Source organism: Panulirus ornatus, chromosome 45, assembly GCF_036320965.1.
Source record: "Panulirus ornatus isolate Po-2019 chromosome 45, ASM3632096v1, whole genome shotgun sequence".
NCBI classification, from domain to species: Eukaryota; Metazoa; Arthropoda; class Malacostraca; order Decapoda; family Palinuridae; genus Panulirus; species Panulirus ornatus.
This window is the reverse complement of record NC_092268.1, coordinates 10,070,889-10,098,237: the sequence shown is the minus strand read 5'-3', so window position 1 is coordinate 10,098,237 and position 27,349 is coordinate 10,070,889. Positions and strand designations below refer to the sequence as shown.

Below are 27,349 nucleotides of genomic sequence, written 5' to 3'. Positions count from 1 at the left end.
CTCCTACTTACATACGTATACTTATGTATATCTCTCTTTTTAAACAAGGTATTCCCAATTACCAGTCCTTTTTCAGTGCACAAATCTACAAGCTCTTCACCATTTCCCTTTACAAAACTGAACACCCCATGTACACCAATTATTCCCTCAACTGCTACATTACTCACCTTTGCATTCAAATTACCCATCACTAATACCTGGTCTCGTGCATCAAAACTACTAACACACTCACTCAACTGCTCCAAAAACACTTGCCTCATGAACTTTCTTCTTATGCCCAGGTGCATATGCACCAATAATCACCCATCTCTCTCCATCCACTTTCAGTTTTACCCATATCAATCTAGAGTATACTTTCTTACACTATCACGTACTCCCACCACTCCTGTTTCAGGAGTAGTGCCACTCCTTCCCTTCCTCTTATCCTCTCGCCAACCCCTGACTTTACTCCCAAGACATTCCCAAACCACTCTTCCCCTTTACCCTTGAGCCTCATTTCACTCAGAGCCAGAACATCCAGGTTCCTTTCCTCAAACATACTACCTATCTCTCCTTTTTTCTCATCTTGGCTTCATCCACACACATTTAGACACCCTAGTGTCTGAGTCTTCAAGGAGGATGAGCACTCCCTGTGTGACTCCTTCTTCTGTTTCCCCTTTTAGAAAGTTAAAATATGAGGAGGGGAGGGTTTTCAGCCCATTTACATATTCATACTTCCTTTCCTTCAATTTCCTTTCAATTCCTGGTGCTACCCTGCCCCACAAGAAACGGTATCACTACCCCCAGCTTCAGCAAGGTGGTGCCAGGAAAACAGACAAAAAAGGTCACATTCATTCACATTCAGTCTCTAGCTATCATGTTTAATGCACCAAAACCACAAATCCCTGACCAAATCCAGGCCCAACAGACCTTTCCATGGTTTACCCGAGACGCAACACTCACTCAGCTGAGTGAGTGTGTTAGTAGTTTTGATGCAAGAGGCCGAGTTATATTGATGGGTGATTTGGGGAATAATTGGTGTACATAGGGTGTTCAGTGTTGTAAATGGAAATGGTGAAGAGCTTCTATTTATGTGCTGAAAAAGGACTGGTGATTGGGAATACCTGGTTTAAAGAGAGAGATGTACATAAGTATACGTATGTAAGTAGGAGAGATGGCCAGAGAGCATTATTGGATTATGTGTTAATTGATAGGTGCATGAAAGAGAGACTTTTGGATGTTAATGTGCTGAGAGGTGCAACTGGAGGGATGTCTGATCATTATCTTGTGGAGGCGAAGGTGAAGATTTGTAGAGGTTTTCAGAAAAGAAGAATGTTGGGGTGAAGAGGGTGGTGAGAGTAAGTGAGCTTGGGAAGGAGACTTGTGTGTGGAAGTACCAGGAAAAAATGAGTGCAGAATGGAAAAAGGGAAGAGTAAAGGATGTTAGGGGAGTGGGGGAGGAATGGGATTTATTTAGGGAAGCAGTGATGGCTTCTGCAAAAGATGCTTGTGGCATGAGAAGCGTGGGAGGTGGTCAGATTAGAAAGGGTAGTGAGTGGTGGGACGAAGAAGTAAGAGTGTTAGTGAAAGAAAAGAGAGAGAGAGAGAGAGAGAGAGAGAGAGAGAGAGAGAGAGAGAGAGAGAGAGAGAGGGGGGGGGGGGCATTTGGATGATTTTTGCAGGGAAATAATGCAAATGAGTGGGAGATGTATAAAAGAAAGAGGCAGGAGGTCAAGAGAAAGGTGCAAGAGGTGCAAAAGAGAACAAATGAGAGTTGGGGTGAGAGAGTAACATTAAAATTTAGGGAGAATAAAAAGATGCTTTGAAAGGAGGTAAATAAAGTGCATAAGACAAGAACAAATGGGAACATCGGTGAAGGGGCAATTGGGGAGGTAATAACAAGTAGTGGTGATGTGAGAAGGAGATGGAGTGAGTATTTTGAAGGTTTGTTTTATGTGTTAGATGATAGAGTGGCAGATGTATGGTGTTTTGGTCGGGGTGGTGTGACATTTAGGGAGAATGATTTGGTAAACAGAGAAGAGTTAGTAAAAGCTTTGCGGAAGATGAAAGCCGGCAAGGTGGCTGGTTTGGATGGTATTGCAGTGGAATTTATTGAAAAAGGGGGTGATTGTGTTGTTGACTGGTTGGTAAGGATATTTAATGTATGTATGACTCATGGTGAAGTGCCTAAGGATTGGCGGAATGCATGCATAGTGACATTGTACAAAGGGAAGGGGGATAAGTGTGAGTGCTCAAATTACAGAGGTATAAGTTTGTTGAGTATTCATGGGAAATTATATGGGAGGGTAGTGATTGAGAGGGTGAAAGCATGTATAGAGCATCAGATTGGGGAAGAGCAGTGTGGTTTCAGAAGTGGTAGGGGATGTATGGATCAGGTGCTTGCTTTGAAGAATGTATGTGAGAAATACTTAGAAAAGCAAATAGATTTGTATGTAGCATTTATGGATCTGGAGAAGGCATATGATAGAGTTGATAGAGATGCTCTGTGGAAACTGTTAAGAATATATGGTGTGGGAAGCAAGTTGCTAGAAGCAGTGAAAAGTTTTTATCGAGGATGTAAGGCATGAGTGCGAGTAGGAAGAGAGGAAAGTGATTGGTTCTCATTGAATGTCGGCTTGCAGCAGGGGTGTGTGATATCTCCATGGTTGTTTAATTTGTTTATGGATGGGGTTAGGGAGGTGAATGCAAGGGTTTTGGAGAAAGGGGACAAGTATGCAGTCTGTTATGAATGAGAGAGCTTGGGAAGTGAATCAGTTGTTGTTCGTTGATGATATAGTGCTGATGGATGATTCGAGTGAGAAACTGCAGAAGCTGTTGACTGAGTTTGATAAAGTGTGTAAAAGAAGAAAGCTGAGAGTAAATGTGAATAAGAGCAAAGTTATTAGGTACAGTAGGGTTGAGGGACAAGTCATTTGGGAGGTACGTTTGAATGGAGAAAAACTGGAGGAAGTGAAGTGTTTTAGATATCTGGAAGTGGATTTGGCAGTGGATGGAACCATGGAAGCTGAAGAGAATCATAGGGTGGGGGAGGGGGCAAATTTTCTGGGAGCGTTGAAAAATGTGTGGAAGCCAAGAATGTTATCTTGGTAAGCAAAAATGGGTATGTTTGAAGGAATAGTGGTTCCAACAATGTTATATGGTTGTGAGGCATGAGCTATGGATAGAGTTGTGCGGAGGAGGGTGGACGTGCTGGAAATGAGATGTTTGAGGACAATAAGTGGTGTGAGGTGGTTTGATCGAGTAAGTAATGAAAGGGTAAGAGAGATGTGTGGTGATAAAAAGAGTGTTGTTGAGAGAACAGAGAAGGGTGTTTTGAAACGGTTTGGTCACGTGGGTTGGGCCATTCTTTTGTCTGTCTCCATGCACTACCTCACTAACGCGGGAGACAGCAACAAAGCAAAATAAATAAATAGATAATAAATGATATATATAAAGGGGGAAATGTAAAAATATATGATAACTTGCACATCACAAAAATACAAACATTGACAAGAAATTTAATGAAACAGTGTTTGTAAGTTAAACAGAATATTAGATATTTGGAATCTCTGGAAGATTCCCATTCCAGCCTTAATCCCCATTGTTTTCCTAGGCTCAGCTATATCTGTGATGATGCTACATATTTGTTACTTGCACAGATATATGTCATCAGGTGCAGAAATAGCTGCCAATGTGCTAAGAAATGATATGATATTAGTGAGCTTGTCTCTCTGGAGCGGGAGGACAAGGCTGCTCGGGGTGATTTCTTGTTTTTTAACTTTGATGTCGATGGCTATAAAACAGGTGACCTTGGAGGCCATGGTATGACCCTTGACGACAACTGTACAACCTCTGAGCATGATGGACTGACTTTGAACATGACAGTACGAGTTCTGAGCATGATGGACGGACATTGAACAAGATGTTACGACCTTTGAGCATGACCGTACGACCTCTAAGCATGACTGACAGACTTTGAACACGATGATATGACCCTTCAGTAGGCGGCATAGACTTGGGTGTTTGTGTGTATGTGTGATTACTGTTTTTGATTACCATGTGTGTGATACACTTTTGTTGCCTGTCTAGTAACCTTGCATAGATGTACCATATCCGTACTCCTCTGTGTGTGTGTGTGTACGTGTGCATTCATAATACAGACATGGTACATATATATAAGGTAAATAGACATGTAACACATAAGTAAGAATCATGTTATTACTCTTTAACTTATGGTCGTAACTGGTGAACCTGGCCGGCTTCCTGAGCACTGCAGGAATTTTTAATAGGAAGGCATCAAGAATGTGTTCATGTTTGTGCAGGGAGTGGGTACATTACTTCATAATATGAATGATCCTTCTAGCCAATAGGATTAAAACCCAAATAAACAACTAACCTGTTTGACCTTCATGATTAATGAATAAGAGACTAACTCGCTTCAGTATTTTCGCAAAGGCTTTCCCTTACAAACACACTCATCCCAACAACCCTGTCACTGTGTATAGGTTATGAAAATTGGGTTTTTAGCTGTATTCTAGTTCTTTGTTGTTAGAATGATAATGTAGGTTAGGCCTGGGTTTTAAGTCACCAGGGTAACACGAGGTGTGTATAATGTTAATGGTTACAAGCATTTGAAAAGAACAGCTTGACCTATGTAACTCACATTTGTCCACTTCTCATTTCCTTTGTCCTCTAAAGTGTCTGATGTTTTAGTTTCTGTTCTCTAAGGTTATAATTTCCAGGTTTTTGTTGTAAGCTTGCCATGTTATCATGTTTCATTTTGTTTTCTGTTCTGTGTTTTGCAGTGTCTTCTGTAAGGGTACGGTCACTTAATGCTTTTATATATAAATGTTTCTTTGTTTTGTAGGATTGAAAGTTTTCAGAGGTTTCTGTGTCTTTGATGTATCTCTTAAGTTATCATTTTCCACAAGAGGTAATGCATTTTGTGGTTTCTAGTGTTTCTATGAGGTTTGCAAATAAATATGAACATGACATGAATGATATTAAAGTGTACAGACTTAGAAAGAGGATATATGTATCAGAAGTGGAGGGAACAAGGAGAAGCAGGAGCCCAAATTGGAGGTGGAAGGATGGAATGAAAAAGATTTTGAGTGATCGGGGCCTAAACATACAGGAGGGTCAGAGGTATGCAATGAACAGTGTGAATTGGAATGATGTGGTATACCAGGGTCGACGTGCTGTCAGTGGACTGAACCAGGGCATGTGAAAGGCCTCAGGTAAACTATTGAAAGGTCTGTGGGGCCTGGATTTAGATAGGGAATTGAGGTTTCAGGGCATTACACATGACAGCAAGAGACATATATACACATGGACATATTCATACTTTTTGCCTTCCTCGATTTCTGGCGCTACTCCACCCCAATGAAACAGCATCGCTACCTCCCGCTTTAGTCAGGTAGTGCCAGGAAAACAGCTGTACAAAAAGGCCACATTCATTCCCAGTCTGTAGCCATCATGTGTAATGCACTTAAATCACAGCTCCCCATCTACATCCAGGCCCCACAGACCTTTCTGTGGTTAACCCAGATGCTTCACATGCCATGGTTCAGCCCATTGATAGCACGTCGACCCTAGTATAACACATCATTCCAATTCACTCTATTCCTTAAATGCCTCTCACCCTCCTGTATGTTCAGGTCTTAGTCGTTCAAAAGGTTCTTCACTCCATCCTTCCACCTCCGAGATAACGTTCTCTCCTTCCACATTCTTCATTGCTCCCAGAACCTTTGCCCACTCCCCCACCCTGTGACTCACTTCCACTTCCATGGTTACATCCGCTGCTAAGTCCACTCCCAGATATCCTCCAATCTATCTCCATTCAAACTTACATCCCAATTAACTTGGCCCTCAACCCTACTGAACCTAATAACCTTGCGCTTATTCACTCTTACTCTCAAGTTTATCCTTTTACACACACACACACATATATGTGTGTGTGTGTATGTGTAGAATTACCATTCAGTTTACCTTTTACCACTTGTACCTGTGTCACCTCAGTAAAAAACTGCACAACATATTTTAGTAGCTGCTCTAGGCATCATTTAAAAAAAAATCTAGTAATCATCCAGAACAACAGATATGACTTCTTCAAGCAAAGTAAAGCAGGTCACTTGTGAATACAGCATGGAAGCACAGCTTTTTTGCATAATCTGTGTACAGTAGTGACTACTTTCTTTTATATACTGTGTATTAATTGTTATAGATATGATAAAAGTAATGAACACTAGAATTGTACTGTTTTATTTATATTTGCATTATTTACATATTTGTCCTGATTTCACATTTTTAGTTTTAATCGCCTTTCATTAATTTGATTGGTTGATACTTAGTTTGCAGGTAAGCCAGTGGCTGGTAGTCCGAGGTCTAGAGAGCTGCATAGGACAATTCCAAGATGTTGGCGTGACCGGCCCAAGACTACTTAGATGTACGAGATCTTGAAGCATTAGGGTTACCAACTGAAGAGAAAACCAAACTAAAGAGAAGGGTATGTGATGAATTTTATTTACAGCTACAAATTAATCAATCGATAATATTCAAAGAAATTCTGATTGTATTTACAGGAGTGATTAGACACCATCACTGGAATATTTTCTTCTCTGTGACATGGTGCCTTTTTTTTTCCCCTCTTGCTTAGTGATCGTGCCAGCCATCAGGATTGATTGGCCAAGCAGACTGGCTCTTCTGGAAGTGCCTAAGGATTTGCAGAATGCATGCTTAGTGCCATTGTACAAAGGCAAAGGGGATAAAGGTGAGTGTTCAAACTACAGAGGCATAAGTTTGTTGAGTATTCCTGGGAAATTATATGGGAGGGTATTGATTGAGAGGGTAAAGGTATGTACAGAGCATCAGATTGTCGAAGAGCAGTGTGGTTTCAGAAGTGGTAGAGGATGTGTGGATCAGGTGTTTGCTTTTAAGAATGTATGTGAGAAATACTTAGAAAAAAAGATGGATTTGTGTGTAGCATTTATTGATTTGGGGAAGGCATATGAGAGGGTTGATGGAGATGCTTTGTGGAATGTCTTAAAAGTATATGGTGTGGGAGGAAAGCTGCTAGAAGTAGTGAATTTTTTAATCAAGGATGTATGACATGCACGAGTAGGAAGAAAGGACAGTGATTGGTACCCAGTGAAGGTCGTTTGGCAGCAGGGGTACGTGATGTCCCCATGGTTGTTTAATTTGTTTATGGATGGGGTGGTTAGGGAGGTAAATGCAAGAGTTTTGGAGAGGGGTGAGTATCCTGTCAGTTAGGGATGAAAGGGCCTGGGAAGTGATTCGGTTGTTGTATTTAGATCAAGAGAACATGAAAATCTCAGCATAATGCATATAGCTTTACATTTTTCTTGATTTTTTAAATCACGGATTATCTTGAAAATCTCAGGATAGATGTTATTAAGTATGCCCGAATATGAATCTGTGGTAAAAACTTAAAAATTAGGCTAAGTAGTCGAGTAATTAGTACGCAAGTGTTAATATAATTAATTCATGTTAACACAATTTTATGAAATGCAGTTTATATTTGCAATGCACAGATTTTCATTAAAATCTGAAGAACCTGAAAATCTGAGTAAAATGCATTTCATAATATTAGGTGTATTATTAATACTTGAATTAGTTATATTAGTATTCATGTGCTAATAATTTGTCCAATAAGCATAATTTTTAGATTCTGACCACAGATTCTTATTCAGCATACTTAATAGCATCACTGCTGAACTTTTCAAGAAAATCCATGACTTAAAAAATCAAGAAAATTGTAAGGCATTTTGCTCAGATTTTCAAGTTCTTCAGATTTTAATAAAAATATGAGTATAGATGTCAATGGATTGAACCATGGCATGTGAAGCATCTGGGGTAAGCCATGGAAAGTTTTGTGAGGCCTGGATGTGGAAAGGGAGCTGTGGTTTCGGTGCATTATACATGACAGCTAGAGACTGAGTGTGAACGAATGTGGCCTTTGTTGTCTTTTCCTAGCGCTACCTCGTGTACATATGGGGGCAGGGGGTTTTCATTTCATGTGTGGTGGGGTGGCAGTAGGAATGAATAAGGGCAGACCATGAATAATGTACATGTGTATATATGTATGTGTCTGTGTGTGTGTATGTATGTATATGTTGAGATGTATAGATATGTATATGTGCTGTGTGTGGACGTGTATGTATATTCATGTGTATGTGGGTGGGTTGGGCCATTCTTTCGTCTGTTTCCTTGCGCTACCTGGCTAACGCGGGAGACAGCGACAAAGTATAATAAATGAATAAATAGATGTTATTCTTTATGGTGATTACATATTTTGAATCAAATGACTGCATTTCCTAATATTAAGCGTGTTATTAACACCTGAATTTATTATGTTGCTATTCATGTGCTAATTACTCGACTAATTCGTTTAATTCTTTTTTTTGTCCATAGATTCATCCATGCTGAAATTTTCAAGAAAGTGAAGAGAAGAGGGAACAGACCTGCACCTCCATCCTCCTCTTTTTTGCAGATAGACAGTGAATGGAACTCAGGATAGATTAGCTTTGACTCACTAGGTAATCAATTTTTTCATTGAGAGGAGGTAATATAGAAAACAGCTGTTTAGTAGAATAGGCAACATATTTTTGAATACTTTATTATACAAAAGCACAGATAAATATACAGGCATGATCATTTTAACAGCATACTCGTTATTTACAGCTGTCTGCCTCATGCACGTAACTGTCTTACAAATAAAATTCTGAATAACAGTTATTGATTCATTGCCATTCAATTATGGCAAATCAGTGACTTCATACATGATGAGTGATTGTGAGTATAACCAAATGTTACTTCACAAAATTAATAAATTATGAAAAAGATTCAACTTCTAAATATTCAAAATTATGAATTTACTGAAACCAGATTATAATGTCTGAAAATAAATACCAGTAGTACAAAAAAATGAAGACCCCCCCAATGTTTATTAATATGTATGGAAAGTAGATCACTAGCTGCCAGATTCCAAATACTGGAAGTGTACCAAACTTTGATACAGCTGAAGTATATCCACACAATATTTTAAAATTCGTTTTCTTGTAATTACCAGTGAAATGTGAAGGTTTTATAGCTGGAAATCCTCCCCTCTCTTTTTTTTTTTTTTTTTTTTTTTTTCCAAAAGAAGGAACAGCGAAGGGGGCCAGGTGAGGATATTCCCTCAAAGGCCCAGTCCTCTGTTCTTAACGCTACCTCGCTAATGCGGGAAATGGCGAATAGTATGAAAGAAAGAAAGAAAAGATTTTATATTTCATGATTTCACCACTCATATGTGTGTGTGTGTGTGCACGTGTGCATACTTAGTACAGACATGGTACATATATATAAGGTAAATAGACATTTAACACAAGTAAGAATCACGTTATTACTCTTTAACTTATGGTCCTAACTGGTGAACCTGGCCGGCTTCCTGAGCACTGCAGGAATTTTTGATAGAGAGGCATCAAGAATGTGTTCATGTTTGTGCAGGGAGTGGGTACGTTACTTCATAATATGAATGATCCTTCTAGCCAATAGGATTAAAACCCAAATAAACAACTAACCTGTTTGACCTTCATAATTAATGATTAAGAGACTAACTCAGTTCAGTATTTTCGCAAAGGCTTTCCCTTACAAACACACTCATCCCAACAACCCTGTCACTCTGTAGAGCTTGTGAAAATTGGGCTTTTAGCTGTATTTTTGTTCTTTGTTGTTAGAATGGTAATGTAGGTTAGGCCTGGGTTTAAAGTCCCCAGGGTAACACGAGCTGTGTATAATGTTCATGGTTACAAGCATATGAAAAGAACAGCTTAACCTACGTAACTCACGTTTGTCTACTTCTCGTTTCGTGTGTTCTCTAAAGTGTCTGATGTTTTAGTTTCTGTTCTCTAAGGTTATAATTTCCAGGCTTTCGTTGTAAACTTGCCATGTTATCAGGTTTCATTTTGTTTTCTGTTCTGTGTTTTGTAGTGTCTTCTGTAAGGGTACGGTCACTTAATGCTTTTATATATAAATGTTTCTTTGTTTTGTAGGATTGAAAGTTCTCAGAGGTTTCTGTGTCTTTGATGTATCTCTTAAGTTATCATTTTCCACAAGAGGTAATGCATTTTGTGGTTTCTAGTGTTTCTATGAGGTTTGCAAATAAATATGAACATGACATGAATGATATTAAAGTGTAAAGACTTAGAAAAGAGGATATATGTGTCAGAAGTGGAGGGAACAAGGAGAAGCATGAGACCAAATTGGAGGTGGAAGGATGGAATAAAAAAGATTTTGAGCGATCGGGGCCTGAACATACAGGAGGGTCAGAGGCATGCAATGAACAGCGTGAATTGGAATGATGTGGTATACCAGGGTCGACGTGCTGTTAGTGGACTGAACCAGGGCATGTGAAAGGTCTCAGGTAAACCATAGAAAAGTCTGTGGGGCCTGGATTTAGATAGGGAACAGAGGTTTCAGGGCATTACACATGACAGCAAGAGACATATATACACAGGGACATATACTTTTTTGCCTTCCTCCATTTCTGGCGCTACTCCACCCCAATGAAACAGCGTCGCTGCCCTCCGCTTTAGTGAGGTAGTGCCAGGAAGACAGACAAAAAGAACACATTCATTCCCAGTCTGTAGCCGTCATGTGTAATGCACTTAAATCACAGCTCCCTATCCACATCTAGGCCCCACAGACCTTTCTATGGTTTACCCCAGATGCTTCACTGGCCATGGTTCAGTCCAATGATAGCACGTCGACCCTCGTATAACACATCATTCCAATTCGCTCTATTCCTTAAACGCCTCTCACCCTCCTGTATGTTCAGGTCCCAATCGTTCAAAAGGTTCTTCACTCCATCCTTCCACCTCCGAGATAATGTTCTATCCTTCCACATTCTTCATTGCCCCGCAAACCTTTGCCCCCTCCCCCACCCTGTGACTCGCTTCCACTTCCATGGTTACATCCGCTTCTAAGTCCACTCCCAGATATCCTCCAGTCTTTCTCCATTTAAACTTACATCCCAGTTAACTTGGCACTCAACCCTACTGAACCTAATAACCTTGCTCTTATTCACACTTACTCTCAAGTTTATCCTTTCACACACACACATATATGTGTGTATTTGTAGAATTACCGTTCAGTTTATCTTTTACCACTTATACCACTGTCACCGTAGTAAAAAACTGCACAACATATTTTAGTGGCTGCTCTAGGCATCATTTTAAAAAAAGAAAATCTAGTAATCGTCCAGAACAACAGATATGACTTCTTCTTCAAGCAAAGTAAAGCAGGTCACATGTGAATACAGCATGGAAGCACAGCTTTTTTGCATAATTTGTCTTTACAGTAGTGATTACTTTCTTTTATATACTGTGTATTGATTGTTGTAGATATGATAAAAGTAATGAACTCTAGAATTGCACTGTTTTATTTATTTATTATTTTTTTTTTTTTTTGCTTTGTCGCTGTCTCCCGCGTTTGCGAGGTAGCGCAAGGAAACAGACGAAAGAAATGGCCCAACCCACCCCCATGCACATGTATATACATACGTCCAAACACGCAAATATACATACCTACACAGCTTTCCATGGTTTACCCCAGACGCTTCACATGCCCTGATTCAATCCACTGACAGCACGTCAACCCCGGTATACCACATCGATCCAATTCACTCTATTCCTTGCCCTCCTTTCACCCTCCTGCATGTTCAGGCCCTGATCACACAAAATCTTTTTCACTCCATCTTTCCACCTCCAATTTGGTCTCCCACTTCTCGTTCCCTCCACCTCCGACACATATATCCTCTTGATCAATCTTTCCTCACTCATTCTCTCCATGTGCCCAAACCATTTCAAAACACCCTCTTCTGCTCTCTCAACCACGCTCTTTTTATTTCCACACATCTCTCTTACCCTTACGTTACTTACTCGATCAAACCACCTCACACCACACATTGTCCTCAAACATCTCATTTCCAGCACATCCATCCTCCTGCGCACAACTCTATCCATAGCCCACGCCTCGCAACCATACAACATCGTTGGAACCACTATTCCTTCAAACATACCCATTTTTGCTTTCCGAGATAATGTTCTCGACTTCCACACATTCTTCAAGGCTCCCAGAATTTTTGCCCCCTCCCCCACCCTATGATCCACTTCCGCTTCCATGGTTCCATCCGCTGCCAGATCCACTCCCAGATATCTAAAACACTTTACTTCCTCCAGTTTTTCCCCATTCAAACTTACATCCCGATTGACTTGACCCTCAACCCTACTGTACCAAATGACCTTGCTCTTATTCACATTTACTCTTAACTTTCTTCTTTCACACACTTTACCAAACTCAGTCACCAACTTCTGCAGTTTCTCACATGAATCAGCCACCAGGGCTGTATATTTATATTTGCATTATTTACATGTTTGTCCTGATTTCATATTTTTAGTTTTGTCTTTCATTAATTTGATTGGTTGATACTTTGCAGGTAAGCCAGTGGCTGATAGTCCAAGGTCTAGAGAGCTGCATAGGACAATTGCAAGATGTTGGCATGACCGGCTCGAGACTACTTAGATGTACAAGATCTTGAAGCATTAAGGTTACCAACCGAAGACAAAACCAAACTAAAGAGAAGGGTATGTGATGAATTTTATTTACAGCTACAAATTAATCAATCAATAATATTCAAAGAAATTCTGATTGTATTTACAGGAGTAATTAGACACCATCACTGGAATGTTTTCTTCTCTGTGACATGGTGTCTTTTTTTTTCCCCTCTTGCTTAGTGATCGTGCCAGCCATCAGGATTGATTGGCCAAGCAGACTGGCTCTTCTTGAAGTGCCTAAGGATTTGCAGAATGCATGCTTAGTGCCATTGTACAAAGGCAAAGGGGACGAAGGTGAGTGTTCAAACTACAGAGGCATAAGTTTGTTGAGTATTCCTGGGAAATTATATGGGAGGGTATTGATTTAGAGGGGAAAGGCATGTACAGAGCATCAGATTGGGGAAGAGCAGTGTGGTTTCAGAAGTGGTAGAGGATGTGTGGATCAGGTGTTTGCTTTTAAGAATGTATGTGAGAAATACTTAGAAAAAAAGATGGATTTGTGTGTAGCATTTATTGATCTGGAGAAGGCATATGATAGGGTTGATAGAGATGCTTTGTGGAATGTCTTAAAAGTATATGGTGTGGGAGGAAAGCTGCTAGAAGCAGTGAATTTTTTTAATCAAGGATGTATGACATGCACAAGTAGGAAGAAAGGACAGTGATTGGTTCCCAGTGAAGGTTGTTCTGCAGCAGGGGTGCGTGATGTCCCCATGGTTGTTTAATTTGTTTATGGATGGGGTGGTTAGGGAGGTAAATGCAAGAGTTTTGGAGAGGGGTGAGTATCCAGTCAGTTAGGGATGAAAGGGCCTGGGAAGTGAGTCGGTTGTTGTATTTAGATCTAGAGAACTTGAAAATCTCAGCAAAATGCATATAGCTCTACATTTTTCTTGATTTTTTGAATCACAGATTTTCTTGAAAATCTCAGGATAGATATTATTAAGTATGCTGAATATGAATCTGTGGTAAAATCTTAAGAATAAGGCTAATTAGTCGAGTAATTAGTACGCGAGTATTAATATAATTAATTCATGTTAATACACTTAATATTATGAAATGCACAGATTTTCATTAAAATCTGAAGAACCTGAAAATCTGAGTAAAATGCATTTCATGATATTAAGTGTATTATTAATACTTGAATTAGTTATATTAGTATTCATGTGCTAATTATTTGACCAATTAGCATAATTTTTAGATTCTGACCACAGATTCTTTATTCAGCATCCTTAATAGCATCAATGCTGAACTTTTCAAGAAAATCCATGACTTAAAAAATCAAGAAAATTGCAAGGCATTTTGCTCAGATTTTCAAGTTCTTTAGATTTTTATAAAAATATGAGTATAGATGTCAATGGATTGAACCATGGCATGTGAAGCGTCTGGGATAAACCATGGAAAGTTCTGTGGGGCCTGGATGTTGAAAGGGAGCTGTGGTTTCGGTGCATTATACATGACAGCTAGAGACTGAGTGTGAACGAATGTGGCCTTTGATGTCTTTTCCTAGCGCTACATCGTGCACATGCGGGGGAGGGGGTTTTCATTTCATGTGTGGCGGGGTGGCAATGGGAATGAATAAGGGCAGACAGTATGAATTATGTACATGTGTATGTCTGTGTGTGTATATATATGTATATGTTTAGATGTATAGATATGTATATGTGCTGTGTGTGGACGTGTATGTATATTCATGTGTATGTGGGTGGGTTGGGCCATTCTTTCGTCTGTTTCCTTGTGCTACCTTGCTAATACAAGAGACAGCGACAAAGTATAATGAATAGATAAATAGATGTTATTCTTTATGGTGATTACATAATTTGAATCAAATGACTGCATTTCCTAATATTAAGCGTGTTATTAACACCTGAATTTATTATGTTACTATTCATGTGCTAATTACTCGACTAATTCTCTTAATTTTTTTTCTTTGTCCATAGATTCATCCACACTGAAATTTTCAAGCAAGTGAAGAGAAGAGGGAACAGACCTGCACCTCCATCCCCCTCCTTTTTGCAGATAGAAAGTGAATGGAACTCAGGATAGATTAGATTTGACTTGCTAGGTAATCAATTTTTTCATTGAGAGGAGGTAATACAGAAAACAGCTGTTTAGTAAAACAGGCAACTTATCTTTAAATACTTTATTATACAAAAGCACAGATAAATATACAGACATGATCATTTTAACAGCATACTCGGTATTTACAGCTGTCTGCCTCATGCACGTAACTGTCTTACAAATAAAATTCTGAATAAGTCATTGATTCGTTGCCATTCAGTTATGGCAAATCAGTGACTTCATACATGATGAGTGATTGTGAGTATAACCAAATGTTACTTCACAAAATTAATAAATTATAAAAAAAATTTAACTTTCAAATATTTAAAATTATGAATTTACTGAAACCAGATTATGTCTGAAAATAAATACCAATAGTACAAAAAAATGAATACCCCCCTCCCCTTCCCCAAAATGTTTATTAATATGTATGGAAAGTAGATCACTAGCTGCCAGATTCCAAATACTGGAAGTGTACCAAACTTTGATACAGCTGAAGTATATCCACACAATATTTCAAAATTCGGTTTCTTGTGATTACCAGTGAAATGTGAAGGTAATTTTTGGTTTTATAGTATATTATTTTATATTTCATGATTTCACCACTCATATAGTGCACATTATGATGCACTGAGACTTTCATTTACCTACTTGGGTCCCAGACTAGTGAACGTTTGCCTTGGCTGAGAGATTTTACCATCCTAATCCATTTGGTACTATGGAGGACATGAGCTTGGCTCATACGATAGCATGTATGCCACTGTAACCAGTGTACCAGATAATGTACCATGTTACACACAGTAAAATAAACCAGAACTTGGCTGCTGTAGAGACTGCTAAAAGGATGGATATTTGGCAACGTGTACATTGATCAGGGTTTAGAAGACACTTTCCTTCATAAAATGTCTTCGCTAGAAGAAATATTTAATTTTACAATTGACATATTCAAGAGTAAAATTTGAAAATTATGTATGATTTAGTATACAAAAGACTTTTGTTTTTTTAGGAAAGTTAATACATACAAGATAATGTGGTTCCTATCATGCTATAGTTTACAATAGAAACATCGGAAGATATGCAATGAGTGGCTGTTACTGAACTTTGAAAGTAACTGGAACCTTCATTATGAGTGAGAAAGTAATATGAACCATTATACTGAATATCGTACTTAAAAATTTTTCTTGTATATTCATAACAACAAACAGACCAGCCAAGAAGTATTTTAAAACAGACTTACACAGATCACTGTAAAATAACATATACACATTTTCGTGAAAACAGAAATCACATATACATCATAAGTACAGAAGCCGAGGTTTTCATGTCTCTGTATCGTGTTCATTCAACTTATTTGCTGTTTCAATCATTTAACAATATTAACATTTCCCAAAAAAATAATTTAGAAAATTATAGCAAAGAAACAACTGACAAAGTTATAAAACTGATGTGGCTATTAGGGCCACAAGATATGTTAAAAAATTAACGACCTAGATGAAAAAACAATGATGACTGACTAAAAGACGTCACTCTGTATGTCTAACATAAGAAGATAGACAACAGATGACTTATAGGAAGCAGAAAGATAGAAGAAAACATTAAAAAATTACAAACATTAAGTGCCTTTCACATTGGCACCATTTAATATTCATCTGTGAGTACCCTATATAAGGCATCATGTCTCTGCCTCCTCACTTTCCTCCTGTTTTTCCATTTTACCTAGTTAACCATCAACTAAGAGTAGTAGTTCTCCCCCTAGTTGTGTAAACTTTTACCTCAAAAATAAGCTCATCTTTATAAATTCAAACACCAATGGAATTGCAGCTACATAGCCAATCCACGTTACATCGAGAAATTTTTTTACGAAATACTAGGAAACATTAATCTCGGTGGTCATCTTCAGTACATACAATTAACCAATTTTATCTAGACACCAAGACAAATCCTTTTATCCCAGTTCTAAATAAAAAGTTATTGCACTTACAGATTTGGAAGAGTTAAATGCACCACTAGATCATAATTACAATAAAAAAAGTCATGGTCTCAAGAAACGGAAGACTAAAAATCTATATTCTCAAAATAAAAAAGGGGTCTATACAGTTGAGTCAACAAGATATGCAAACAGAAACTTGCCTGTATTGTACTCTCGAGAAACTGTTTCATCAGGTAATATATTTGTGGTAGGTATGGAGGGAAATTATAAGCTGCAATAAGCAGCATTAATAATATTCCCTCTGAGGTCAAGTTATTTAAAATTCAAGTATACATTAAATGCTACTTTTTCTTTTTTTCTGCCTTTTCAGCCAATTTTTCTGCTTTTTTCTGAAGTTTTTCTCTCTCCTTCTTCTCCTTCTCTGCTTGTTTACGTTCTTTTTCTACAGCTATTCTTAGTTCTTTAACCTGAAAGATAAGAAATATTAGAAAACCATTAATTTAGCTCTTTTAACCACCAATCAAATAAATAGACACAAAACTTTTTAATATATAATTGTGCCTCACCGAGAGAAATAAATGGGTTTTTTAAACATACTCTTCTTTAACATATGTTCACCATTTCCCATGTTACACAAGCATCATCCAGAACAGACAGAAATGGCCTCTTATGAATAACGCACCATAGCCAGAGCCTATGGGCATACTCCCGTCCATCTTATCTAAATCTCTAACAACCGTTTCCTTCGGAAACTCCCATCAAAGGGTGGCCACAGCAAGAGAGTCTCCACTTATCCCAGTCCTATGTACCTCCCTCACATATGCCATTCCATGCATTTTTACACCATTTGCTCATGTCACAGGTTGTCTTCCTCTCATACCAACTCCTTTGACTGTACCATTATACACTCTCCTTGTAAAATCCCCATCTTATATTCTTTCCACATGCCCCAACCACCTCAAAGTATTACATCTCACCTTCGCATTTAAATCACCCATCACTAATACACCATGTACCAAAACTGCTGACACACTCAGCTTCTCCCAAAACATATATATATGAGTACAGAATGGAAAAAGGTGAGAACAAAGGAGGTAAGGGGAGTGGGGGAAGAATGGGATGTATTTAGGTAAGCAGTGATGGCTTGCACAAAAGATGCTTGTGGCATGAGAAGCGCAGGAGGTGGGTTGATTAGAAAGGGTAGTGAGTGGTGGGATGAAGAGGTAAGATTATTAGTGAAAGAGAAGAGAGGCATTTGGACGATTTTTGCAAGGAAAAATGCAAATGAGTGGGAGATGTATAAAAGAAAGAGGCAGGAGGTCAAGAGAAAGGTGCAAGAGGTGAAAAAGAGGGCAAATGAGAGTTGGGTGAGAGAGTATCATTAAATTTTAGGGAGAATAAAAAGATGTTTTGGAAGGAGGTAAATAAAGTGTGTAAGACAAGGGAGCAAATGGGAACTTCAGTGAAGGGGGCTAATGGGGAGGTGATAACAAGTAGTGGTGATGTGAGAAGGAGATGGAGTGAGTATTTTGAAGGTTTGTTGAATGTGTTTGATGATAGAGTGGCAGATATAGGGTGTTTTGGTCGAGGGGGTGTGCAAAGAGAGAGGGTTAGGGAAAATGATTTGGTAAACAGAGAAGAGGTAGTAAAAGCTTTGCGGAAGAAGAAAGCCGGCAAGGTAGCAGGTTTGGATGGTATTGCAGTGGAATTTATTAAAAAAGGGGGTGACTGTATTGTTGACTGGTTGGTAAGGTTATTTAATGTATGTATGACTCATGGTGAGGTGCCTGAGGATTGGCGGAATGCGTGCATAGTGCCATTGTACAAATGCAAAGGGGATAAGAGTGAGTGCTCAAATTACAGAGGTATAAGTTTGTTGAGTATTCCTGGTAAATTATATGGGAGGGTATTGATTGAGAGGGTGAAGGCATGTACAGAGCATCAGATAGGGGAAGAGCAGTGTGGTTTCAGAAGTGGTAGAGGATGTGTGGATCAGGTGTTTGCTTTGAAGAATGTATGTGAGAAATACTTAGAAAAGCAAATGGATTTGTATGTAGCATTTATGGATCTGGAGAAGGCATATGATAGAGTTGATAGAGATGCTCTGTGGAAGGTATTAAGAATATATGGTGTGGGAGGCAAGTTGTTAGAAGCAGTGAAAAGTTTTTATCGAGGATGTAAGACATGTGTACGTGTAGGAAGAGAGGAAAGTGATTGGTTCTCAGTGAATGTAGGTTTGCGGCAGGGGTGTGTGATGTCTCCATGGTTGTTTAATTTGTTTATGGATGGGGTTGTTAGGGAGGTAAATGCAAGAGTCTTGGAAAGAGGGGCAAGTATGAAGTCTGTTGGGGATGAGAGAGCTTGGGAAGTGAGTCAGTTGGTGTTCGCTGATGATACAGCGCTGGTGGCGGATTCATGTGAGAAACTGCAGAAGCTGGTGACGGAGTTTGGTAAAGTGTGTGGAAGAAGAAAGTTAAGAGTAAATGTGAATAAGAGCAAGGTTATTAGGTACAGTAGGGTTGAGGGTCAAGTCAATTGGGAGGTGAGTTTGAATGGTGAAAAACTGGAGGAAGTGAAGTGTTTTAGATATCTGGGAGTGGATCTGTCAGCGGATGGAACCATGGAAGCGGAAGTGGATCATAGGGTGGGGGAGGGGGCGAAAATTTTAGGAGCCTTGAAAAATGTGTGGAAGTCGAGAACATTATCCCGGAAAGCAAAAATGGGTATGTTTGAAGGAATAGTAGTTCCAACAATGTTGTATGGTTGCGAGGCGTGGGCTATGGATAGAGTTGTGCGCAGGAGGATGGATGTGCTGGAAATGAGATGTTTGAGGACAATGTGTGGTGTGAGGTGGTTTGATCGAGTAAGTAACGTAAGGGTAAGAGAGATGTGTGGAAATAAAAAGAGCGTGGTTGAGAGAGCAGAAGAGGGTGTTTTGAAATGGTTTGGGCACATGGAGAGAATGAGTGAGGAAAGATTGACCAAGAGGATATATGTGTCGGAGGTGGAGGGAACGAGGAGAAGAGGGAGACCAAATTGGAGGTGGAAAGATGGAGTGAAAAGGATTTTGTGTGATCGGGGCCTGAACATGCAGGAGGGTGAAAGGAGGGCAAGGAATAGAGTGAATTGGAGCGATGTGGTATACAGGGGTTGACGTGCTGTCAGTGGATTGAATCAAGGCATGTGAAGCGTCCGGGGTAAACCATGGAAAGCTGTGTAGGTATGTATATTTGCGTGTGTGGACGTGTGTATGTACATGTGTATGGGGGGGGTTGGGCCATTTCTTTCGTCTGTTTCCTTGCGCTACCTCGCAAACGCGGGAGACAGCGACAAAGAAAAAAAAAAAAAAAAAAAATTAATGTAATTAAAGTGCTAATAACACGATAAATATTAGGAAATGTAATGTTTTGATTCAAAATACGTAATAAGCATGAAGAATATCATCTATACACATATTTTCATTAAAATCTGAAGAATTTGAAAATCTGAGCGAAATGCCTTGAAATTTTCATTATTTTTTGATCTCATGGATTTTCTTGAAAGTTTCAGTATAGATGCTATTAAGAGTGCTGAATAAGAATCTGTGGTCAAAATTTAAAAATTATTCTAATTAGTGGTGTAAATAGCACACCAATATTAATGTAATTATTTTTTTTTTTTTTTTTTTTTTTTTTTTATACTTTGTCGCTGTCTCCCGCATTTGCGAGGTAGCGCAAGGAAACAGACGAAAGAAATGGCCCAACCCCCCCCCCATACACATGTACATACACACGTCCACACACGCAAATATACATACCTACACAGCTTTCCATGGTTTACCCCAGACGCTTCACATGCCTTGCTTCAATCCACTGACAGCACGTCAACCCCTGTATACCACATGACTCCAATTCACTCTATTTCTTGCCCTCCTTTCACCCTCCTGCATGTTCAGGCCCCGATCACACAAAATCTTTTTCACTCCATCTTTCCACCTCCAATTTGGTCTCCCTCTTCTCCTCGTTCCCTCCACCTCCGACACATATATCCTCTTGGTCAATCTCTCCTCACTCATTCTCTCCATGTGCCCAAACCATTTCAAAACACCCTCTTCTGCTCTCTCAACCACGCTCTTTTTATTTCCACACATCTCTCTTACCCTTACGTTACTTACTCGATCAAACCACCTCACACCACACATTGTCCTCAAACATCTCATTTCCAGCACATCCATCCTCCTGCGCACATCTCTATCCATAGCCCACGCCTCGCAACCATACAACATTGTTGGAACCACTATTCCCTCAAACATACCCATTTTTGCTTTCCGAGATAATGTTCTCGACTTCCACACATTTTTCAAGGCTCCCAAAATTTTCGCCCCCTCCCCCACCCTATGATCCACTTCCGCTTCCATGGTTCCATCCGCTGACAGATCCACTCCCAGATATCTAAAACACTTCACTTCCTCCAGTTTTTCTCCATTCAAACTCACCTCCCAATTGACTTGACCCTCACCCCTACTGTACCTAATAACCTTGCTCTTATTCACATTTACTCTCAACTTTCTTCTTCCACACACTTTACCAAACTCAGTCACCAGCAATTAATATAAGTGCTAATAACATGTTTAATATCAGGAAATCTAGTGTTTTGACTCAAAATACATAATCAGCATAAAGAATACCATCTATACACAGAGCTTGATTAAAATCTAAATAATTTGATAATCTGATGAAAATGCTAGGCTATAGCCTTGGAATTTTCGTGATTTTTTCATGTGGATTTTCTTGACAATTTCAGTATAAATGCTATTACGCATGCTAAATAAGAATCTGTAGTCAAAATCTAGAAATTGTTCTAATTCGTGGAGTAATTAGCACAAATATTAATGTAATTGAAATGCTAATAACATGGTCAATATTAGGAAATACAGTGTTTTGATTCGAAATACGTAATCAACATAAAGAATATGATCTATAAGCAGATCTTCATTAAAATCTGAAGAACTTGAAAACATGAAAATTTTTGAGATTTTTTGATATCATGGATTTCCTTGAAATTTTCAGTATAGATGCTATTAAGAGTGCTGAATAAGAATCTGTAGTCAAAATTTAGAAATTATTCTAATTAGTGGAGTAATCAGCACGAGTATTATGTAATTAAGTGCTAATAACACGTTTAATAGGAAATCTAGTGTTTTGACTTGAAATACGTAATCAGCATAAATAATAACGTACACAGATTTTCATTAAAATCTGAAGATTTTGAAAATCTGAGGAAAATGCAAGGATATACCATTGGAATTTTGGTGATTTTTTTGATATCGATTTCCTTGAAAATTTCAGTATACATGTTATAAAGAAAGCTGAATAAGAATCTCGTCAAAACTTAAAAAATCTGCTAATTACGGGAGTAATTAGCACATGAATATTTATGTAATTTATTTAAGTGTTCATAACACGTTTGATATTAGGAAATGTAGTGTCCTGATTCGAAATACGTAATCAGCATAAAGAATATTATCTATACACAGATTTTCATTAGAATCTGAAGGACTTGGAATTTTCATGATTTTTATGATCTTATGGATTTTCTTGATAATTTCAGTATAGATGCTATTAAGAGTGCTGAATAAGAATCTGTGGTCAAAATTTGAAAATTATTCTAACTAGTAGAGTAATTAGTACACAAATATTAATGTAATTAATTTAAGTGCTAATAACACGTTTAATATTAGGAAATCTAGAGTTTTGACTCAAAATACGTAATCAGCATAAAGAATAATATCTATACACAGAACTTCATTAAAATCTGAAGAATTTGACAATGAGCAAAATGCAAGGCTATAGCCTTGGAATTTTCATGATTTTTTTTTTGATCTTGTGGATTTTCTTGAAAATTTCATTATATATACTATTAAGAGTGCTGAATAAGAATCTGTGGTCAAAATTTAAAAATTATTATAATTAGTGGAGTAATTAGCACACAAATATTACTAAAATTAATTTAAGTGCTAATAACATGTTTAATATTAGGAAATGTAGTGTTTTGACTCAAGATACGTAATCAGCATAAAGAATACCATCTATACACAGATCATTAAAATCTGAATAATTTGAAAATCTGAGGAAAATGCATAAATTTTCGTGAAAATTTTTGACATTATGGATTATCTTGAAAATTTCAGTATAGATGCTACTAAGAGTGCTGAATAAGAATCTGTGGTCAAAATGTAGAAATTATTCTAATTAGTGGAATAATTAGCACAAATATTAATGCAATTAAAGTGCTAATAACACGTTTAATATTAGGAAATGTAGTGTTTTGACTCAAAATATGTAATCAGCATAAAGAGTGCATCTGTACACAGATTTTCATTAAAATCTGAAGAATTTGATAATCTGGGGAAAATGCATTTTTTTTATCTCATGGATTTGCTTGGTAATTTTCAGTATAGATGCTGTTAAGAGTGCTGAATAAGAATCTGTGGTCAAAATTTTAAAATTATTCTAATTAGTGGAGTAATTAGCACAAGAATATTAATGTAATTAATTTAAGTGCAAACGCGGGAGACAGCGACAAAGTATAATAAAAAATATATATATAATAATAATATATTTATTTATTTATTTTGCTTTGTCGCTGTCTCCCGCGTTTGCAAGGTAGCGCAAGGAAACAGACGAAAGAAATGGCCCAACCCACCAAAATACACATGTATATACATACACGTCCACACACGCAAATATACATACCTATACATCTCAATGTACACATATATATACACACACAGACACATACATATATACCCATGCACACAATTCACACTGTCTGCCTTTATTCATTCCCATCGCCGCCTCGCCACACATGGAATACCATCCCCCTCCCCCCTCATGTGTGCAAGGTAGCGCTAGGAAAAGACAACAAAGGCCCCATTCGTTCACACTCAGTCTCTAGCTGTCATGGAATAATGCCCGAAACCACAGTTCCCTTTCCACATCCAGGCCCCACATAACTTTCCATGGTTTACCCCAGACGCTTCACATGCCCTGATTCAATCCACTGACAGCACGTCAACCCCGGTATACCACATCGATCCAATTCACTCTATTCCTTGCCCACCTTTCACCCTCCTGCATGTTCAGGCCCCGATCACTCAAAATCTTTTTCACTCCATCTTTCCACCTCCAATTTGGTCTCCCACTTCTCCTCGTTCCCTCCACCTCCAACACATATATCCTCTTGGTCAATCTTTCCTCACTCATTCTCTCCATGTGCCCAAACCATTTCAAAACACCCTCTTTTGCTCTCTCAACCACGCTCTTTTTATTTCCACACATCTCTCTTACCCTTACATTACTTACTCGATCAAACCACCTCACACCACACATTGTGCTGATAACACGTTTAATATTAAGAAATCTAGTGTTCTGACTCGAAATACGTAATCAGCATAAAGAATGCCATCTATACACAGATTTTCATTAAAATCTGAAGAATTTGAAAATCTGAGGAAAATGCAAGGCTATAGCCTTGGAATTTTCATGATTTTTTGATCTCATGGACTTTCTTGAAAATTTCATTATAGATACTATTAAGAGCGCTGAATAAGAATCTGTGGTTCAAAATGTAAAAATTAGGCTAATTAGTGGTGTAATTAGCACACAAATATTAATATAATTATTTCAAAAGATAATAACACATTTAATAATAAGAAATGTAGTGTTTTGATTCAAAAAATCTATACACATACTTTCATTAAAATCTGAAGCACTATGCACTAGCCTTGCCTTCTGACAAAATGTTAGGAACATTTAGGCAGGAGCATTAGGTAATAGTAGTCTTTAGGGACATTAGGTAAAAGCCTCTGCAAACACTGCACTAGTGTTGCCCTCTGCCAGTGGCCTCTTAAGATTGAGGCACTAAAGACTGAGGAGTGGCACTAGACTCCACTAGTTATAAAAACTCTATTGCCGTGACCATCCCCTGAGGGAGTTCCAGAAGAGCCAGTCTGCTTGACCAATCAATCCTGATAGCTAGCATGATCATTAAGCAAGGGGGGGGCACTATACCACAGACAAAAATATTCCAGTGATGGTATCTAATGATCCCTTTAAACACACTCAGAAGTTTTTTATAACATTATTAATTTGTAGCTGTAAATAAAATTCATCACGTACCTTTCTCTTTAGCTTCGTTTTCTCTTCGGTTGGTAACCCTAATGCTTTAAGATCTCGTACATCTAAGTTAAGTAGTCTTGGGCCGGTCATGCCAACATCTTGGAACCGTCCTACGCAGCTCTCTAAACCTTGGACTACCAGCCACTGGCTTACCTGTGAAATTAGCGGTGTAAACCAACAAACTAATACACTTCACATTTTCAGGCACAACTACAAACAAAGTATCCATACCTATCAAATTAATGAAAAACAATCATAACTGTAAAAATATGAAATCAGGACAAGTGTATAAATGATGCAAATATAAATAAAACAGTGCAATTCTAGAGTTCATTACTTTTATCATTTCTATAACAATCAATACACAGTATATAAAAGAATGTAGTCACTACTGTGAGGACGAATTATGCAAAAAAGCTGTGCCTCCATGCTGTATTCACACATGTCTTGCTTTACTCTGCTTGAACAAGAAGTCGTATCTGTTGTTCTGGATGATTACTAGATTTTTTTTAAATGATGCCTAGAACAGCCACTAAACAATGTTGTGTAGTTTTTAACTGATGTGACATTGGTGCAAGTGGTAAAAGGTAAACTGAATGGTAGTTTTATACATATATAACGATTCTAAAACTGTAAAATATGTTGATGAAGGTGACATTTAAAAGGAACCATTCATGAAGCACTTTTCAGTCAGACAATAGACAGAACATGCAATGAATTAGGTTTCCGTAAATCATACTGAAGCACTCACCAAATATGTGGAGATTCATTCGTCAATTGAAAGCACCTCATATTTAATCAATAAAAAAATTGCTAAAATATTCTTTAATCTGCTCTGGAAATGTCATACAACTTAACAAAAAAAGCAGAGAGAAATACGTGTGTTGTGAATAAGTCATAAATCATTCTCCTTCCATCAATATTATCAAAAAAGCAATGGAAACTAAATACTGTAAACTTAACTTCTAAAGAAAAAGCAGTCTTAAGTTTCACTGCTATAGTGATAACCAAAGTTATATTCGTGACACACTTAAGTCCACCCTTGTGCCCATGATGATATGCGAAATGATCTTCCTTTGTTATAATACAGAGTATAAAAAAGGTGGGGTTAACTGCAAGGAAATTTTAGGGGAGGAGGGTATGGTAGTAAGTCTGTTCTAAGAAAAGCTCATAAATACTTTTTTATTGAAAGGAAAGTATTTAAGTGTTCCATACCCTAGACGAGAAAGCACAAAACCCTTTTCTGATACATCAGTATTTCAGATGTTTAAGTTATTGCAATAAGCTTCATCAAGCTTAAGTAAACTACAGAGATCTCTGTATGAGGGCAACTAACATCTTCACATGACAGAGGTCATTTTCACAAGGTTTAGTTGAAATCCCTCCACCTGTGATTGGTATATATATATATATATATATATATATATATATGTCTCCATGGTTGTTTAATTTGTTTATGGATGGGGTTGTTAGGGAGGTAAATGCAAGAGTTTTGGAAAGAGGGGCAAGTATGAAGTCTGTTGGGGATGAGAGAGCTTGGGAAGTGAGTCAGTTGTTGTTCGCTGATGATACAGCGCTGGTGGCTGATTCATGTGAGAAACTGCAGAAGCTGGTGACTGAGTTTGGTAAAGTGTGTGGAAGAAGAAAGTTAAGAGTAAATGTGAATAAGAGCAAGGTTATTAGGTACAGTAGGGTTGAGGGTCAAGTCAATTGGGAGGTGAGTTTGAATGGAGAAAAACTGGAGGAAGTGAAGTGTTTTAGATATCTGGGAGTGGATCTGGCAGCGGATGGAACCATGGAAGCGGAAGTGGATCATAGGGTGGGGGAGGGGGCGAAAATTCTGGGGGCCTTGAAGAATGTGTGGAAGTCGAGAACATTATCTCGGAAAGCAAAAATGGGTATGTTTGAAGGAATAGTGGTTCCAACAATGTTGTATGGTTGCGAGGCGTGGGCTATGGATAGAGTTGTGCGCAGGAGGATGGATGTGCTGGAAATGAGATGTTTGAGGACAATGTGTGGTGTGAGGTGGTTTGATCGACTGAGTAACGTAAGGGTAAGAGAGATGTGTGGAAATAAAAAGAGCGTGGTTGAGAGAGCAGAAGAGGGTGTTTTGAAGTGGTTTGGGCACATGGAGAGGATGAGTGAGGAAAGATTGACCAAGAGGATATATGTGTCGGAGGTGGAGGGAACAAGGAGAAGAGGGAGACCAAATTGGAGGTGGAAAGATGGAGTGAAAAAGATTTTGTGTGATCGGGGCCTGAACATGCAGGAGGGTGAAAGGAGGGCAAGGAATAGAGTGAATTGGAGCGATGTGGTATACCGGGGTTGACGTGCTGTCAGTGGATTGAATCAAGGCATGGAAAGCTGTGTAGGTATGTATATTTGCGTGTGTGGACGTATGTATATACATGTGTATGGGGGGGGTTGGGCCATTTCTTTCGTCTGTTTCCTTGCGCTACCTTGCAAACGCGGGAGACAGCGACAAAGTATAATAAAAAAAAAAATATATATATATATTTCTTTTCTTTCTTTTAAACTATTCGCCATTTCCCGCGTTAGCGAGGTAGCGCTAAGAACAGAGGACTGGGCCTTTTTTGGAATATCCTCAACTGGCC

At 38.4% G+C, this 27,349-nt stretch overlaps 1 protein-coding gene and 1 long non-coding RNA gene across 23 annotated transcripts in view; one reads left to right on the top strand and one right to left on the bottom strand.

The window, feature by feature from the left end:
- LOC139762939 (uncharacterized) overlaps positions 1-15,275 on the top strand; it is a 49,506-nt gene extending 34,231 nt beyond the window's left edge. For both annotated transcript variants that reach the window (XR_011715868.1, XR_011715869.1), the window contains 6 exons: positions 6,330-6,484; positions 6,635-6,748; positions 8,410-8,534; positions 12,473-12,620; positions 12,771-12,884; positions 14,525-15,275. This is a non-coding gene — a long non-coding RNA (uncharacterized lncRNA). The remainder of the gene's footprint in view (positions 1-6,329; positions 6,485-6,634; positions 6,749-8,409; positions 8,535-12,472; positions 12,621-12,770; positions 12,885-14,524) is intronic.
- Positions 14,713-27,349, bottom strand: part of Spn (protein phosphatase 1 regulatory subunit spinophilin) — a 340,216-nt gene continuing 327,579 nt past the window's right edge. For 20 of the 21 annotated variants that reach the window (XM_071688241.1, XM_071688240.1, XM_071688245.1 and 17 more), the window contains 2 exons: positions 24,735-24,887; positions 14,713-17,042 (listed from right to left, as the gene is read on the bottom strand). In XM_071688241.1, coding sequence (XP_071544342.1) covers positions 16,917-17,042; positions 24,735-24,887 — 279 coding nt within the window. In that variant the 3' untranslated portion in view covers positions 14,713-16,916. The remainder of the gene's footprint in view (positions 17,043-24,734; positions 24,888-27,349) is intronic. The other variant, XR_011715867.1, reaches the window with a different exon arrangement.